Source organism: Cydia amplana, chromosome 13 (genome assembly GCF_948474715.1).
Source record: "Cydia amplana chromosome 13, ilCydAmpl1.1, whole genome shotgun sequence".
Classification (NCBI taxonomy): Eukaryota; Metazoa; Arthropoda; class Insecta; order Lepidoptera; family Tortricidae; genus Cydia; species Cydia amplana.
The window spans coordinates 12,542,318-12,558,444 of record NC_086081.1 but is presented as its reverse complement, the minus strand read 5'-3'; the positions used below and the strand labels follow the sequence as shown (position 1 = coordinate 12,558,444).

Below are 16,127 nucleotides of genomic sequence, written 5' to 3'. Positions count from 1 at the left end.
CGTTCATCACAAAACACAACGAATATTTAAACGATTTTGACAAACACATACCATAGTGCATGATGTTTACTGACTGCTAAAAAACATTGCCATATGTAGTTTTTTAATTCGCTGTCAAATTATTTCGCTGCAGACTTTCTTTGGTTTGACTCTATGTATATTAATATAACGACGTGTGGATGGATTCAAGCGCTTTTTTAACACGCGTTGAAAAAGCGCTCGTTAGTAGAAGGCCTAAATGTCCATAGGGTCCGGCCACATGTCAGCGGTGCGGCGCCGCCGCCGCCGCGCGGCGCGGCACCGCAGAAATCTGCGGCACCGCAAACCGCTCTGCGGCGACGTCCGCCGCAACGCAAAATTTTGCCGCAAAGCGGTGAGTTTCGCCGCGAGCGGTGCCGCCAAGCGGCGTTCGGCGCCGCGTGCAATGCCACGCTGCATAGTAAAGAATAAAATTCGACTACCAGTTATTTAATCAGACATGGATCCCTTCACACGTGTTCTGCTCTTGCTGTTGTTATAGCGATAGCGGTTCGCCAAAAAAACGCTGCAAATGGTGTTAAAGGTATGAAAATCGGTATGATTGATCTTTAGGATATTTGAAACAATTTGACCCGAAGCACCAACAAATAAAAAAGAACCAGAGGAGTTATGACGTCGTCTTTTTTTTGTATGAAATTAAAAAAAAAATTGTTTAGAAACCTATCGTGTGTAGTATTAAACGAAAGGGCTTTCTGAGCTGATATAAAAAAAAAATAAAAAAAAATCACGTCATTACATTTGAGTCATTTTTTTTTTATTATAATAAAAATATTTTGCGCAGCGCGGCACCGCAAAATTTTGCGTTGCGGCGGGCGTCGCCGCAGAGCGGTTTGCGGTGCCGCAGATTTCTGCGGTCCGCACCGCTGACATGTGGCCGGGCCCATAGCTGTGTATAGCTGAAAAAAAAATTCAAAACTATACTTGGTCAACCAGATCTTGACAGTGGAAAAATGTAGGCGCAAAGGGATATCGTTCCATAGAAAATTTGAATTTTGCGCCTTTTTTACTGACAAGATTTGGTTGACCAGCTATATATAATAACGTATGTTTTTTGTAAGAGTAATCTTTGGATTTCCTTAGCCCCCTCCAGACTATGTGCGTAAATCGCGGGCGAAGCCGCGAACGCAAGTGTGGAGTCGATTTCGCTGTCTATGTCTGCGAAAATCGACTCCACAGTCGCGTTCGCCGCTTCGCGCCGCGATTCGCATCCAAGTGTGGAGGGGGCTTTATAGTTAAATAAGTAGTACGGCTGCCATCAGTTTGGCACTGATATAAACGCCATCGAGAACGTAATTTACTTTGTATACATCTCGCTCATACACGCATATATTAGTGCGATTCAATTTTGGTTCGATAAAAAAATATTTATATCAAAATACTAAAATGATTTTATCGAAATATAAACTTGTTTTCAAATTTGCCGTCTTTTTCTACTGTCAAGACCTGGTTCTTGACAGTAGAAAAAGACGGCAAATTTGAAAAATGTAGGCGCGAAGGGATATCGTCCCATAGAAAATTTGAATTTCGCGCCTTTTTTTTACTGACAAGACTTGGTTGACCAGCTATACGTTAAATAGAAGACAGGCAACACCATATTTTTTTTTATAAAACTTTAGATGTTGCTTCGAAGATTCGTGATCATTCAGCCAGCTCTTGTTTATAGCTGATAAAAAACGTAATAATGCAATTATTTTTAATAAGTGCATTATGCATGAAGTTAATGTTAGGTTTATAATAATAATTAAGGTACAGTAAAAAATAGCTTTTGGAGAAAATTAAGCCATTTAATTAATCGAAAAGACAAAAAATAAAAAAAATTACAAGTGCGTCTGCAAGCTCCATTTAATGTTGTCTATTCTCTATTTAAAAAAACACTATAACCTTAAAATTCTCAACAAATTTTACTGTTCCAATATTTTAGTCAATGAAATAGTTTCCTGTGTTGATTATTAACTAAAAGCTATAACAACGTAATAAACGCTAAACCTGCTTGTGTTCCCACCTTTTACTATTCAGCATGGCAGCCGAAATTAGTGAAGCCGATCAGATCAAGACGGTAAAATAATTGTTTTGTAAATGATATCCCAATGGCAAGCACTTATCGATCTAAATTAGTATTCACAAATAGACTTCCGAATTAATATAATATGACATAAGCTCTTGTCTGTGAAGAGCATTTTTCCGAATATTACCTTAAAGCTCTATTGAAAAAAGTCAAAACTTCCAAAAATATAGTAATCTTTTTTTAATTCCAGTTCAAGGATTTCCTGGTGCAATACAATAAACTGTCAGAACTGTGTTTCAATGACTGCATTCATGATTTCACTTCAAGGTCTCTGAAGTCCTCCGAGGTAAGTAAATACTTATGGTCTTGCTTGTATTACTATACTTGGTCAACCAGATCTTGACAGTAGAAAAAGGCGGCAAATTTGAAAAATGTAGGCGCGAAGGGATATCGTTCCATAGAAAATTGAATTTCGCACCTTTTTTTATTTACTGATAAGATTTGGTTGACCAGCTTTATTTGTGATAATAATTGAGTGAATTGGGCTCAAAGGTAATTTCCATTCCTTATTGATTGTAACCCTTAACCCGTGGAGCGCCCCAGTATTACTGTAGTATAGAACTCCTATACTAACTACTATCACACGTGTGACAGTAGGGAGCTCCACGGGTTAATTCAACAACATACAAAATACTGGAGACATCTTTTCACCCTTTTATTATATTTTTTTCCTAACCAGACACATCAAGCGCCAAGGAAGTTTAACCTGCAACTTTCTGTTTTATTTATTTATTTAATCTTTATTGCACAAATGAAAATACAAACGTACAAAAGGCGGACTTAATGCTAAAATGCATTCTCTACCAGTCAACATTCGGGCAAAGCAGATAACTTGTAGGCGGTGCAATATCATGTTGTAATTACAAAACAAAGTAGGTACCTAGTTTTACACAACTAAACAAATACAATGAATATAAATAATAAATAGATATAATACATACATATAACATATTAGAATACATATACATACATATACATAAGAAATCTGATGAAACTAACAAAATAGAGACGCTAAGAACTTGCCATTTTGTGTCAAATTAAAGTTAAATTCATCCTGTGTCCTGTTCAAACTTGTAATTTTGGTGCAGTTATTGAGCTTGATATGAAATTTGTATCATATTGAACCAACCAACCTCTGTATTAACACTTATAATTTTTTTCCAGGATAAATGTACATCAAACTGCATGGAGAAATACCTGCGAATGAACCAGAGGGTATCTCAAAGGTTCCATGAATTCCAAATGATAGCAAATGAGAATATGCTCGCAATGGCCCAGAAAGCTGGGAACCCTAGCTAATTCCTGCTGAATGGAGTCGTCTAAGTAGTGACTTCACACTTAATTATTATATTTTTTGTTAGAATTTATTGTCTTCAGTGAAGACTAATAAAATTGTTATGGGTTAGAAAATTTGCTTTATATTTAGCTATTTTGTTCAAACATCCTTTTGCCAACAGTCACACCTTACAGTTATATTGTTTTCTAAAATATCTATTTTAGACGGGAACACCCAAATATTCCGAAATATGTTTTTCCGACTTTCATAACCTCGATTTTCATAATCCCGATTTTTTATATGTCCGAAATATCGAAATTACGACTTTGAAAACCACGAAAGAAGAAAATCACGACTATGCTATTACCGAAAACTTAAAATCCGATTGTCATATGCACGAAAGCTTAAAGTTCCGATTTAAAAAAAATCCGAAAATATTTTTTCCGAATTTGTCTATTCCGAAAAAATCATTGACCGATCGGAAAAAAAGTAATTCGGTATTCAGAAATTCGATCTTTTGTAAACTCGGAATAATGAAATTCGTGATTTTCAAAATAAGATTTAAACGCACTTAGACTTAAAAGTCTATATGTATAACTAACGAAAATCCGATCCGGAGCACCCCACTATCCACGTGGTCTTGTCTGTCCTACCCCTAGAGTGTATGTAAAAAGCCGGAGGCGCGGAGGGGAAGCAGCCCTCGCCCGCTGTGGCAAAGCGCAGAGCACAACGTGAGCCGTAGCGGCTGAGGCTGGTCGCCGAAGGCGACCAGCAGGCCGAAGCTGCGGAGGCGAGCATTAGTGCCTGCGCTTTGCTACGCAAGGGCGAGGGGGCTGCTTTGCCCGTAGCGCCGGAGCAGATGCGGAACACGACTCGATAAATTCGGAATTTTAAAAATGGGGATAGTTAAAATAAGAATCACGTCAAATCGGAATTCACAATTTCGGAATAATGACAATTCGGAATTCGTGATTTCAAAAATCGAAAATGTTAAATTCGGTGTTTATCACTATCGGAATTTTTATATTCGAGATTATGTGGTTCGGAATTTAAAAAATCGTGTTTTTAGCTATTCGGAAATATATACCTTCGTGATTTTCATCCTTCGTAATTACGACAGTCGGAATTTTGATGGATCGAGCATTTAAAAATCGGAATAATAAAGTTCGATATTCTAAAATTCGGCATTAAATATTTCGGAATTATGTAGTGTACCCATTTTAGACATGAAGTTTAAAGGAGTGAAATGAGCCCCAACTTGCCACCCACGCCCCCTCGGCCGCTTAGCCTGAATATATTAATATTAAGTGAGCGTCAGGATGACAGGACCATGATGGCTATTTATAACGAGTGTTACTCCAAGATTTAGTACCTATTTAGTACTATTTGGTACCTGACATCAAATATTTAGTACCTGAATAGAAATCGAGAAATATTGAAAATAAAGTGGCCAGCCATTCTGACGTCAGGTTGACAGGACCAAGTCCAGTTCCCCTATTTGTAGGCGTTATATCGAATCCATCTTTTGACAATGATTTAGTACCTATTTAGTACTTTTCATAATTATTCTTCTTATTTAATTTCGACTTAACGTAAAAAAGTTACAGCTAGAATAAACTTTCTATGTGCACAGTGGTGCAGCCAGTCAATGTGAACCGGGCCTAAAAGTTTGTTCAAAAGTTAATATTTTTGACTACAACATTTACTTTACGTTGTTTGGCCAATCCAAAATTAACCACGAGCGTAGTGAGTGGTTTGAAAGTGGAATCTTGAGCATTGCGAGGATTTCAAGGCATGAGGTTTAAACAATGTTTCTACCGAGTGACACACTACATTTTAAAATTTAAAAGAAGTCAACATAAGGAGGTTTTACCAGCCAACATAAGGAAATAACTCGAATTTATTACATACATACATATAATCACGCCTATTTCCCGGAGGGGTAGGCACTGCCTACCCCTCCGGGAAATAGGCAGAGACCACGGATTTCCATTAAACGGTCGCGGTGCGGTGCACTCTCGCTCACTTTCATGAAAAATCACAAAATTGAATATTTTTTACTAAAATTTTACCCACAATCAATTTTTCTGAGCAGATATGAAAGAAATTATATCATACAAATGAAATAAATCCTAAAACCGCAACTAAATACTATATTTAACCTCTTATGCCACTTTAAACTTACATAACAATAACGGTATTAAAAAGAAAGAAAAGGTACCTTGTGGTTAAGTTACATGATGAGGCATGATGATGATGGAATAGTTAAGATAAACTAATCTTATTTTGGGGTTAAGTTAAGATAGTATAATATATCATCTATTTCTTATCAATAATATATTTTGGTTGCCATTGAAGACAAGCGGCTTTGAGGTTGGATGACCTATAGCAATGCGTCGGATGTTGGCATTTTTCAGCAAAGAAATGGCAGATTTATTGCACCAAATGAAGATTATTCTAGTCAAGAAAGACTTGACGAGGGTAACTTTGATATAATAGCAGGCTACATGGATTTGTAATGTAGGTCCGATGTACGGTTATACCTAATAGGTATTGCCTAGGCCCCCCGACCAGAACTGAAATTATCAAATTAGTTTTTCAGAATGCTAATACAGTTCTTTACCAAACTTCTTTTCCCGTATTGCCTAGGTATTTTTGGAATTTTCAGTCACTCCTCCATAAGCTACCTTTTCTACTAAACTTTGAGAAGACATTACTAGGCTTATAACTTACTTATAACAAGAATAAAATGTAATATGTAAATAAACGTTAAACATTAAGGTTTCAGATCACATAATAATAATAAAATGTGGGATGTTGATTCGACGATCATAGTTGTTTCAGCGAACGGTCTGATAGCGAAGAGTCTCGACCAACATCTTAAGAGACTCTCGCTAAGTGGTTGGATCAATGGACAGATGCAGAAGGTGGTGATCATGGACACGGCGCGGATAGTCCGCCGGTTCCTCTCTCTGCGGCCCTGACCACCGGTAGCTTGGGCCTTGCCCCGCTGCCGGCGGCACCCTAGGTTAGGTTTTTTATAATGTGTTTATATGTATTTTTTATTGTTTTGTAAGTATTTTGATATTTTACTTTTATATTCATATTATAAATAACCTAATCTAAGAAATTAAATGAATAAAAAAAATAGCATTACTTCAACTCTTTTTACAAAACATTTAATATCTCCGAAACTAGAAACCCTCATAAGGTACCTTTTCCCGTGGAACGTTACAAATTGACTTTAAGTGATGATTTTCAATTTTAAGTGAGTATTTCCCTCAAGTTGGTGTGGTCAAAAATGTAGTGTGTCACTCGGTAGAAACATTGTTTAAACCTCATGCCTTGAAATCCTCGCAATGCTCAAGATTCCACTTTCAAACCACTCACTACGCTCGTGGTTCATTTTGGATTGGCCAAACAACGTAAAGTAAATGTTGTAGTCAAAAATATTAACTTTTGAACAAACTTTTAGGCCCGGTTCACATTGACTGGCTGCACCACTGTGCACATAGAAAGTTTATTCTAGCTTTAACTTTTTTACGTTAAGTCGAAATTAAATAAGAAGAATAATTATGAAAAGTACTAAATAGGTACTAAATCTTTGTCAAAAGATGGATTCGATATAACGCCTACAAATAGGGGAACTGGACTTGGTCCTGTCAACCTGACGTCAGAATGGCTGGCCACTTTATTTTCAATATTTCTCGATTTCTATTGAGGTACTAAATATTTGATGTCAGGTACCAAATAGTACTAAATAGGTACTAAATCTTGGAGTAACACTCGTTATAAATAGCCATCATGGTCCTGTCATCCTGACGCTCACAATATTAAGTAAAGCAAATGAAACAAATAGATGCTCGATGTATTAGAAATCTTATGAGAACATTGTGTCTACAGTTACGTACATTGTAGTTACCTATGTATTTATTTTTACTTTCGAATTGTTGTAGTCTGCGACACAATTATCAGCACTGGGATCACGTTTGGGGCCAGTCTTGGCAGTGTTGGACATGTAGTCTGACACACGTTTGTCACCACTTGCAACACTTTTATGGGTGGTGCTGACAGCAGGATCTGTCTTGTGTTTGGTATGATCGTTTTGTTGGGGTTTAGATCCATCATCATCGGTTGCTCCAGGCGGCCAGGAACTGGCGCACTGTCCATACATGCATAAAATACTCCTCTTCGGGCAAGGTCTCGCGCATGACGTCGGCGGTGGACTGAAGTCTAATATAAACGAAGTCTGCGAGCTCGTGCAATCATATTGATAATCGTTAAATTTCGCCTCGATGCTAAATTTCGTTGTCGACGAAGTGTCGGCGTCGGCGTTCAGTACGTATTTCAGAGGATACGGGCCGGAAGGCGAATTGTCGAGGTTAGAAGGCTTTGTGCATATTTTGTATTTACCTCCGTGTCTCACGATTCTGATTAGCGGCATTCCAGCTGGGCAAGGTGGTCCAGAGCAAGAAGGCGGCGGGAAGCAGGGTTTTAGGCAAGGCCTGGAGCAAGGACGGGAGCAGATGGCTCTGGATGAGCATCTAGATGGGCAAGGTCTGCTTGAGCATCTCGACGGGCAGACGGCGCAGATTTCTCTTGAGCCGTTGTGGGCTTCGATTCGGCGGAGTACTGTGCAGGAAATATGGCCGGGCCGCCAACCACATCTTTGCTGCGAATAAAAAATATGATAATAATATGAACTGATCTATAGCCGTGGGCGAAGTTGCGAGGCAGTTTTCTTTCATTATCATCAAGGCTTCCTACTTCCTTTGAAAAGGGTTGCCTCCCGCGATTCCCGCCATCTACCCGAAAATAGGCCAAAGGTATGGTGCAATCTTTTCGAGCGATGGCGCCATAACCTTTGGCCTATACTCGGGTAGATGGCGTTAATTTCAATATTTAACAAATTAACACATGTCAGTGAAAGAATAAGGGTCAAAGTCAAATGGCAAACAGTTTTAATATTCTGTCAAAAGATTGCAGTAAATGTACTGGGGCCACATAATTTACCATTTACGTAACTCTGTTCACTTTATTCTCTTTGATAAAAGGTAAGCATTTGACCACAATCTCATCTGACGGTAAGGCTGCGTTCCCATCGTGTATAGCGAGGGATGTTTGTTAAGAAAAGAACCAATACCAAATTGCCGACTAGAGTTGCGCTGCGATAGGCAAATGAAGTGATTCTATATTGGTTCTTAACAACGCAGTCTATTCACTGATCACTCTCGATTTGAAAATATCAGCTGATTTATACCTAGTGGGCCGGGAAATAGAATAGCAGGAAGGAAGTACCACTCCTTAGCTGTTCACATAACAAAGCTGGACGCAAAACGTTTAGTGCGAATGCTACGAGACATACGAGTGTTTTACCCATAGACTAGGAATCCTCTAGACGGAGTTTAGAGCAATTATTTCATGAAACCGATGCTGCCAAAAATACTGGGGTGCGGGGGACGAGGTGAGCGAGTCCCGTGCCGTGATTGGTCCGATCAAAGACACGTACGTCACACAAAGACACTGACTCGAAAATGGAGTAAAACTACCTACCGTAGGTATATTTGTGGCAGAGGGGGTAGCGATACTATGCTCAGTCTGGAGGATGTCTTGTCTTTGGTTTTACCTGAAACCGAGGAGAAGATTTAGCGCAGTACATCCATCCCATATTTTTAGGCACGGGTCCTGGCTTCACCTCCTCCTTCTCCAGGCACCTGTGCTTCGGCATGTCGCACCGGCCGAGACAGCTGGATGAGGATTTGTCTGCAAACGATTATGGTGATAGGTGTTCTTACTTCTTAGTACTAGAAGTAGGGAACATCTGTACCTACCTGACTATATCACGCAGACTTAGCTAACCTTGAATGCAACAGTGTACCTACCTATAAATATTAAGATAGATTACCATTAAATTTTACAGCTAGTAGGTATAGGTACCTAATAATAATAACATTTTGTGTCAATTCGATGTCAAAGTATGGAAGCGCCAGATGAGTGCCTACATGACGCAATTGACGCAGCACTTCATTGGAGTGGAAACTATCATGGTCACACTCTAGCTCATTAGCTGCTTATTTAGCAGTAGATAAAGATGTAAAATGACGATGCAGCCTATAGCGCTTATAAGGTTATCTAAACTCTTTTCCAAAGTGACTTGAAAAAGGGTCGATGTAATAAGTGCTTAATTACGGTAGTGTTTAGCAACAAGGGGCTAAATTTGGTCGCAATAATACTAGGCGCTAAAATGTAGGTACTTACTTTTGCAGGACTGACAGCAACAAGCCATTTTTGCGATAGGTAACAGGATTTAATAGGGTTCCTATTGGATTCTTTTGGGTTTGGATGGGATGGTTGACTGGTTGGTATTGTTAGAGTAGGGAACTGTTAGTCATGTTATTTGCTAAAACCTTGCCCGGAATAGGTTGTTAGGTCCGCGGTCTTAGTGGTAATATTTTATGATGTTTACATTTTCCATTATTTTAAGGAAATTCTAGAATTATTAGGTAGGTACTTGTTTGATACCTACATTCTGTTTGAAGTGTTATGTTTGACATAAAAAGATTTGTCATTGGAATTTATTTCTTTTTCTAGAAGTTTTCAATATTTAGTGATTTAGTAAGTAGTTGGTGTTGCTTATAAAAGGTTCAAGAATCATCTTGCACACCATGGATCACCATGCAGCAAAGATCTTCTACCTAATAGATTTTAATCCGAGTCCATAATCCTTAAAGTTTTTTCCGTTCGGTCGGGAGTTAAAGAAGTAATCATGCTTTTTTTTATAAGGGCTCTATCTTTACTTAGGTCGGTCGCTAGTTAAATAATAGATGTTTCAGGTTATGGGCCCAGCCCAACACCCTTCCCATGCGAAATATAAAGCAATAAAAAACTTGTTTTTATAAATTCATCTATGTTATATTTCGAGTAAGTACCTACATCACTTGGAGGATACAACTAAACGGAGTAGCCATTAACAGGCTTTCCCCTCTGTCGAAAATGTATGGACTGACGTTTATCTGACATGGCTATTTTTACGTTACGCATACATTTGACGTTCCCCTCCCCCGCAAAAATCGGCAGACTGTTTTGTACAGAAAATTACAGACATGGCGTCTCCGTTTGATTATATCCTCCAAGCTACATCACAATCAGATCACAAATATAGTTCAAAATATAGATATTACCAATCCTTGAGATACCAGGGAGACAGCCTACCACGAGAAACGAAAATTGAAAATTCGTTACGTTATCTACCTCTCTATCACAAGGAAGCATATTCGTACGATAGAGAGACAAATTAATTTCCGTTTTTACGTTTCGTTTTAAGATGTTCATGCACCTAAGTAAAAGCTGCTATATTATTACCTAATATTCTGTGAAAAACGTACCTATTTTCATTCACGCTTTGACTTCTTACTTGTCTTTTTGTCATTTGCTTTGACAGTTTTGACTGTTGGCTTCGATTTGCATAAACTTAACAACAAACTGAAAACTTTTGTTATAACATATAAAGAGATGAACAGTACGCCCATAATATCTAAGTAGAAATGTTGGTATAGAGGTGTATCGGCAGCCGCAGCCCTAAATGTGAAGTTACGATGCCGAGCTGCGTACTCGGTCCAGTAGATGGCTGTGTCTAGCGGACGCATTGGCCGATCATGCCATGCTTTGGAAATCTGCTTCACTCCTTCTCTAAACCTGAAAAGAGGAAATCAATATTAAGGTTAGGGAATGAAACTGTTATTTTTAGGGAATGAAAACGATTATTTCCGAAAATATTCAGTTTATCAAAATGTTTGTTGAAGACCCCTATTCGTTTTGAAAGACTTATCCAACGATACCCCACACTCTAGGGTTGAAGCGAAAAAAAATGACACCCCCAGGTACCCCAAAAAAAATATTTTTTATTGTACGACTTTGCTGAATTTATTGATTTTTATATCCATGCCAAATTGCAACTTTCTAGCACTGATGATCACGGAACAAAGCCTCGGACAGACGGACAGATAGACAGACAGACAGACGGACATGGCGAAACTATAAGGGTTCCTAGTTGACTATGGAACCCTAAAAATTATAGCCGTGATTGGGCGCCATAAGTTGATATTATACCTAAGCCTTGGTAGATATAGAATCTTACTTGGGGTCTAAAACTTTCCGGAATGCTGCCAGGAGATTATCTTTATTTAAATCTTTTATTTGAACTTGTACTCCTAGTCCACTTTCTTCTATCGCGGCTCCATTTGCTGGCTGGTCGCCCAAAACTGGCATGGCAACCATCGGGACGCCGTAATGTATGGCCTCAGTCGTGCCACCCATCCCGGCATGGGAGAAAAAGGCCAACGTATTTGGATGACCTGTAAATAAACATTAATAACAGTCTTATTTTAACGTTTAAAGTGGAGTCCAGACTCCAGACGAGAAAATTTTTCGCCAATCTGATGAAATTGTCCGGTCGAATCAGGCCGTGCGGACGCAAACGCCGATTTGATTCCCCGATCAAATCAGCAGGTGCGGACACAAAAATGCCAATTTTCGTAGTTAGAAGCCGGGGTTTTAAAATTGGTGATTAAATTGTGTACGTGTGGACGCTAGACGAGATTGGCACCAATTATTTTCCTGATCAAATCGGTCGATTTGCCCAGCTCGTCTGGACACGGCTATAGTCTTTTGGGTGGAACTTTGTGGGGGCCGTTTCTATCAATACATTCCCGCTTCCCGGTCACAAATAACAAGATAATGGGGATACTTGGGGGAACTTTAGCAGGAGTTGTTTATTTTTTGATAATCTCTGATACATTTTGAATTATTAAATTTTTTAGAACTCTGAATATCACTAAAGAAGATGTTTAACGTCTGCAATCAATCGCATTACCTACTAGGTAGGTAAGTAAATATTTACAAATAAGTGTCATATCTACTATGCTTACCCAAAATATCAATCTGAGGCAGCCAATTGCCAGTGTAAAGTTTATCGTGAGCCACAGCTAAAGTTTTGTTATTCCACTTCCAGATAAACCTTTGCGGCAGTTGCGACATTACGTCCATAATGGCCTGCACCTTCTCAGGAGACAGAGAGGTTGGATTGATCACGGATCCGAAGCTTATGTAAACTACGCCATGTTTCGCTCCCTCAATGAATGTCTTCAAAGCCTGTGAAAAAACAACGAAGAAAGGCTAATAACTCAGGTAACTGTAACTTTACCGTTAACTTTACGGAAGAGAGCAAAAACTGTTTGCAAATTAAACAAAAAAGCTAATAGTTAGTAGGTAGGTACCTAGAGTTCGCTTTAAAGTAATTGAACGGAACGGGAACTGGATTTACTACTTAGTTAATTACGCGGCAACAGTAGGTAACCTATTAGTCAAAAATGTATGAATAATTTAAGATAGGTAATGATCTAATGATGCGAAGTGCTATGCTGTTCTAGTGGCTGTTATGTTTATCAACACAGACCCTAAAATCTAACATTGGCTAATCAATGATCATCTTCCGGGCGACTATTAATAGTTTAGATACTTACGCCAGCTAAAGATTTTGCCCTTGCGACGTGGTAACCGCCGACTTCAATTACATTAGGCGGGAAAAGCCTGGATCCAGTTAGCACAAAGTTGTGGTACACAAGAAGGAACTTCATCTCTCTAGCCAAATCTTCCAAAGGCGGAATATCATCGTAGTACTGAGCGAGGGTATTCTGGTCGCTTCTTTGCGTTACAAAATAGTAAAGAGTTCTGAAGTACACATCAAATATTACTCTTTCTATTCTTTGGTATAGCGTAGGCTTAGAACCTCCTTCTAAGAAGTGAAAAGGCACGTAGGCCGTGTTATATGGGATGCCTAGTCTCCTATAATGCCAAGGCATTAGTATGTGAGACATCATACCGACTACGGGAGCATTCAGTTTGTATGCAATGCCGAATGCGCAGTCGCTGTTGAATTGTTCGACGACTATCACATCGAATTTAGCTTTAGAATGAACTAAATCACGCACTTTTTTATTCTTGAGCATCACTTCACAGTTCTCCTTACCAGTGGATGTTAAGAATAGTCCAGTGTTGAAGATGGTTTTATATGATTTTTCTATCGGCATATCATCTTTGAGTATTTCTAAGGTACCCGCCAAGCTGATACTGTGATAATTAGGCGGCGGATTCTTTTCCGGAAAGTGCGATATAACGGTGACATTATGTCCTTTATTAACGAGTCCTAGAAGATACACGCGGAACACTAAGAAATGGCTAGTTCCATGATACGGAAATATACCTAGAATGTTGAGAGCATTAGCGGTATGCACTAGAGCGATAGATAAAGTGAATGCCAATATGATTGACTTCATTGCGTTCAAGGCCAAGGATGTAACAAAACACTTCTGCTAAAAACTTTTGTATTTGTTTGTAACTACATCCATGCAATCAATGTCACTAAATAACGAAGTCAAATTTTAATTGTCTCACTTGTTCATTAGGAACTGTTAAATGATATTTATGGGAAGCAACCGGTCAACGCGTGAAACTATAGGTACGTCGTTCGTGTCTTAGAATCGAACCAGACTGGCCATGGCAATGAAGCTCTGAGGCTAACATAATGATCGTAACGGTAAACATGTTGAGGGAGTGTACGGGGCCTGCGCGTTGGGTTCAGTACCCTGTTTGGGCGTAGAGTTGCTGATAAAATTATAAATCATTCAAAAATAGCGCGTTCGAATAGTTATCTAAACGGAATAAATATATAATAAAATAAATAATAAATATTTGAGGCTATATACGTCCCACTGCTGGGCACAGGCCTCTCCTCTCATGCGCGAGAGGGCTTGGGCTATAGTCTCCACGCTAGCTCAATGCGGATTGGGGACTTCACATACGCCTTTGAATTTCTTCGCAGATGTATGCAGGTTTCCTCACGATGTTTTCCTTCACCGAAAAGCTAGTGATAAATATCAAATGATATTTCGTACATAAGTTCCGAAAAACTCATTGGTACGAGCCAGGATTCGAACCCGCGACCTCCGGATTGAAAGTCGGACGTCATATCCACTCGGCCACCACCGCTTATATTTTTTTCTTATTTACTTGTTGGTTTGGAGTTAGATTTATCATAAATTTCTGTTTTTATTTGACTTTATTTCACTATAAAAAGATTACATATGGTTGACTTTTCCTCAAATGACTATCAGTCAACCATTTGGCTCAAGAAAAACATTCACTTTGGTCTAGTACCGGTAGTCGGTACCATGAGTTACTGACAGTGTCAACTATCTCTGCAGCAGACTGTACGTAGGTAGGTACGAGTACCATGGTTTGCATTGCAATAAAGATTTACTTACTTACTTTACTACGTATAATCAATGAACATAGACTTAATAATGGTCATTAGAATAATTACTAAAGGTATTTAAATAATAAAAAGCTATTCAAATTTATATCGGTTTATGAGTAGAAACTCTTGAACCTACATAATTTATTTTATTTTATTTACATGCACTTAAATATTAAACCACGTTACCTAAGGGGTCGTCCAGAAATCATGTGATTTTAGAGGGGGGTGGGGGTAAGGAAAATATCACGAATTATCACGATATAAAATGTAAAGAATAGGCCAAATATGATCACATAATTTCTAGACGACCCCTAATACTAAGTGGCTACGCCATTGTGATTATTTCATACATTTTATATTTAATTTTAAACTTATTTTTTAATATATATCATACATACTACTCGAACGCACCTTTTATATATTTCATACCTGGCAATATCCTTTCCTAACCCCCCACTCCCCTCACCTGCAACCGCCAGTGCAAAATAAAACCTCACCGCGGGCGCGTCCAAAAAGTTTGCATTCCTCCAATTAATCTCAAAATCAAGTAAGAAAGTACTCTAATAAGATCAGTGACGTCACGTGTAACCCTGTGCATTGTGAATTCATCGAAGTGTCGTGTTTGTGCCGAAATACGAACTCAAAACTTGGAGTCGGCGGTCTACGTGCTATCGAGGTTAGTCCTGCCCCTCCAGTGTTGGTCCTTCGAACCGGATCCTACCTATATATATTTCAATATTTCACACATATTTAAATTACTCATACACTCAAAAATATAATTTATACGTATATTTCTTAAAATCACACAACGTGCCATCAACCCATCGTACTTTAATTAGTTCGCATCACGCTTGTTTCATCTTATTTCGCAACTAGTTATCAATAAATACAAGTTATTTAACTCATTCTATAAGATTTAAAGCATATTTTTGGTAAATCACGCATATTTCATATAGTCAATTGTAAAAATTTGTTCGCCGCTTGCACCATCTATACGTACCTACCCGCCATCTTACATTTTAATACGCGCCGCGCACAGTTCGTGTTCGTGTTTTTGATTTTGCTACTCTCATTTTATAATTTTACGCAAATTACGCATACCTAACTTATTACTCATTGACTTATTACCAATATGGGGGGAGGCAATAAATCGAAAGATGGTTCAAGCGAAGATGATGTCATGATTACTTTTCTGGAACATAAAAAACAATTTCTGTTTCAAATAATTCAAGAAGTCTATAACTTGAGCTTAAAGGTTTCCGACGATGTCACACGCACTCAATTCTTAGCTAGGGCTCAATCCGCTGATAAAACGCGTTCAGATTATATTGAAACAGTTGATAAACTTATGATTGAACAACTCAAAGAAAATCCTGAGGCTCTGCCGAGTTATAGTATTTTAAATACATTTGACGAGTTATATTGTTACATTA

At 38.5% G+C, this 16,127-nt stretch overlaps 3 protein-coding genes across 3 annotated transcripts; 1 reads left to right on the top strand and 2 right to left on the bottom strand.

Annotated features, from left to right (window-relative positions):
* Positions 1-1,909: 1,909 nt before the first annotated feature.
* Positions 1,910-3,514, top strand: LOC134653510 (mitochondrial import inner membrane translocase subunit Tim9). The gene is made up of 3 exons (XM_063508880.1): positions 1,910-2,095; positions 2,295-2,390; positions 3,269-3,514. The coding sequence occupies exons 1-3, from the start codon at positions 2,057-2,059 to the stop codon at positions 3,401-3,403; spliced, it is 270 nt and encodes an 89-aa protein (XP_063364950.1). The 5' UTR covers positions 1,910-2,056; the 3' UTR covers positions 3,404-3,514.
* A 3,788-nt stretch (positions 3,515-7,302) lies between these two features.
* LOC134653721 (uncharacterized) lies at positions 7,303-9,710 on the bottom strand. The gene is made up of 3 exons (XM_063509115.1): positions 9,639-9,710; positions 9,007-9,143; positions 7,303-8,052 (listed from the first exon to the last, which is right to left on the bottom strand). Exons 1-3 carry the CDS (start codon positions 9,664-9,666, stop codon positions 7,303-7,305), a joined length of 915 nt encoding a protein of 304 aa, XP_063365185.1. The 5' UTR covers positions 9,667-9,710.
* Positions 9,711-10,752: 1,042 nt separating this feature from the next.
* Positions 10,753-13,817, bottom strand: LOC134653558 (UDP-glucosyltransferase 2-like). The gene is made up of 4 exons (XM_063508940.1): positions 12,902-13,817; positions 12,308-12,530; positions 11,518-11,734; positions 10,753-11,075 (listed from the first exon to the last, which is right to left on the bottom strand). Exons 1-4 carry the CDS (start codon positions 13,712-13,714, stop codon positions 10,772-10,774), a joined length of 1,557 nt encoding a protein of 518 aa, XP_063365010.1. The 5' UTR covers positions 13,715-13,817; the 3' UTR covers positions 10,753-10,771.
* Positions 13,818-16,127: the final 2,310 nt, after the last annotated feature.

Coding starts and splice junctions, on each gene's coding strand:
- LOC134653510 (XM_063508880.1), top strand. CDS start 2,057: ATGGCAGCCGAAATTAGTGAAGCCGATCAGATCAAGACG. Junction 2,096..2,294: donor AAGCCGATCAGATCAAGACG/GTAAAATAATTG, acceptor TTTTAATTCCAG/TTCAAGGATTTCCTGGTGCA. Junction 2,391..3,268: donor GGTCTCTGAAGTCCTCCGAG/GTAAGTAAATAC, acceptor ATTTTTTTCCAG/GATAAATGTACATCAAACTG.
- LOC134653721 (XM_063509115.1), bottom strand. CDS start 9,666: ATGGCTTGTTGCTGTCAGTCCTGCAAAA. Junction 9,144..9,638: donor TTGCTGTCAGTCCTGCAAAA/GTAAGTACCTAC, acceptor AATCGTTTGCAG/ACAAATCCTCATCCAGCTGT. Junction 8,053..9,006: donor AATCTTCTCCTCGGTTTCAG/GTAAAACCAAAG, acceptor TTTTATTCGCAG/CAAAGATGTGGTTGGCGGCC.
- LOC134653558 (XM_063508940.1), bottom strand. CDS start 13,714: ATGAAGTCAATCATATTGGCATTCACTTTATCTATCGCTCTAGTGCAT. Junction 11,735..12,307: donor GCCTCAGATTGATATTTTGG/GTAAGCATAGTA, acceptor GTTTATTTACAG/GTCATCCAAATACGTTGGCC. Junction 11,076..11,517: donor CGGAAAGTTTTAGACCCCAA/GTAAGATTCTAT, acceptor TCCTCTTTTCAG/GTTTAGAGAAGGAGTGAAGC.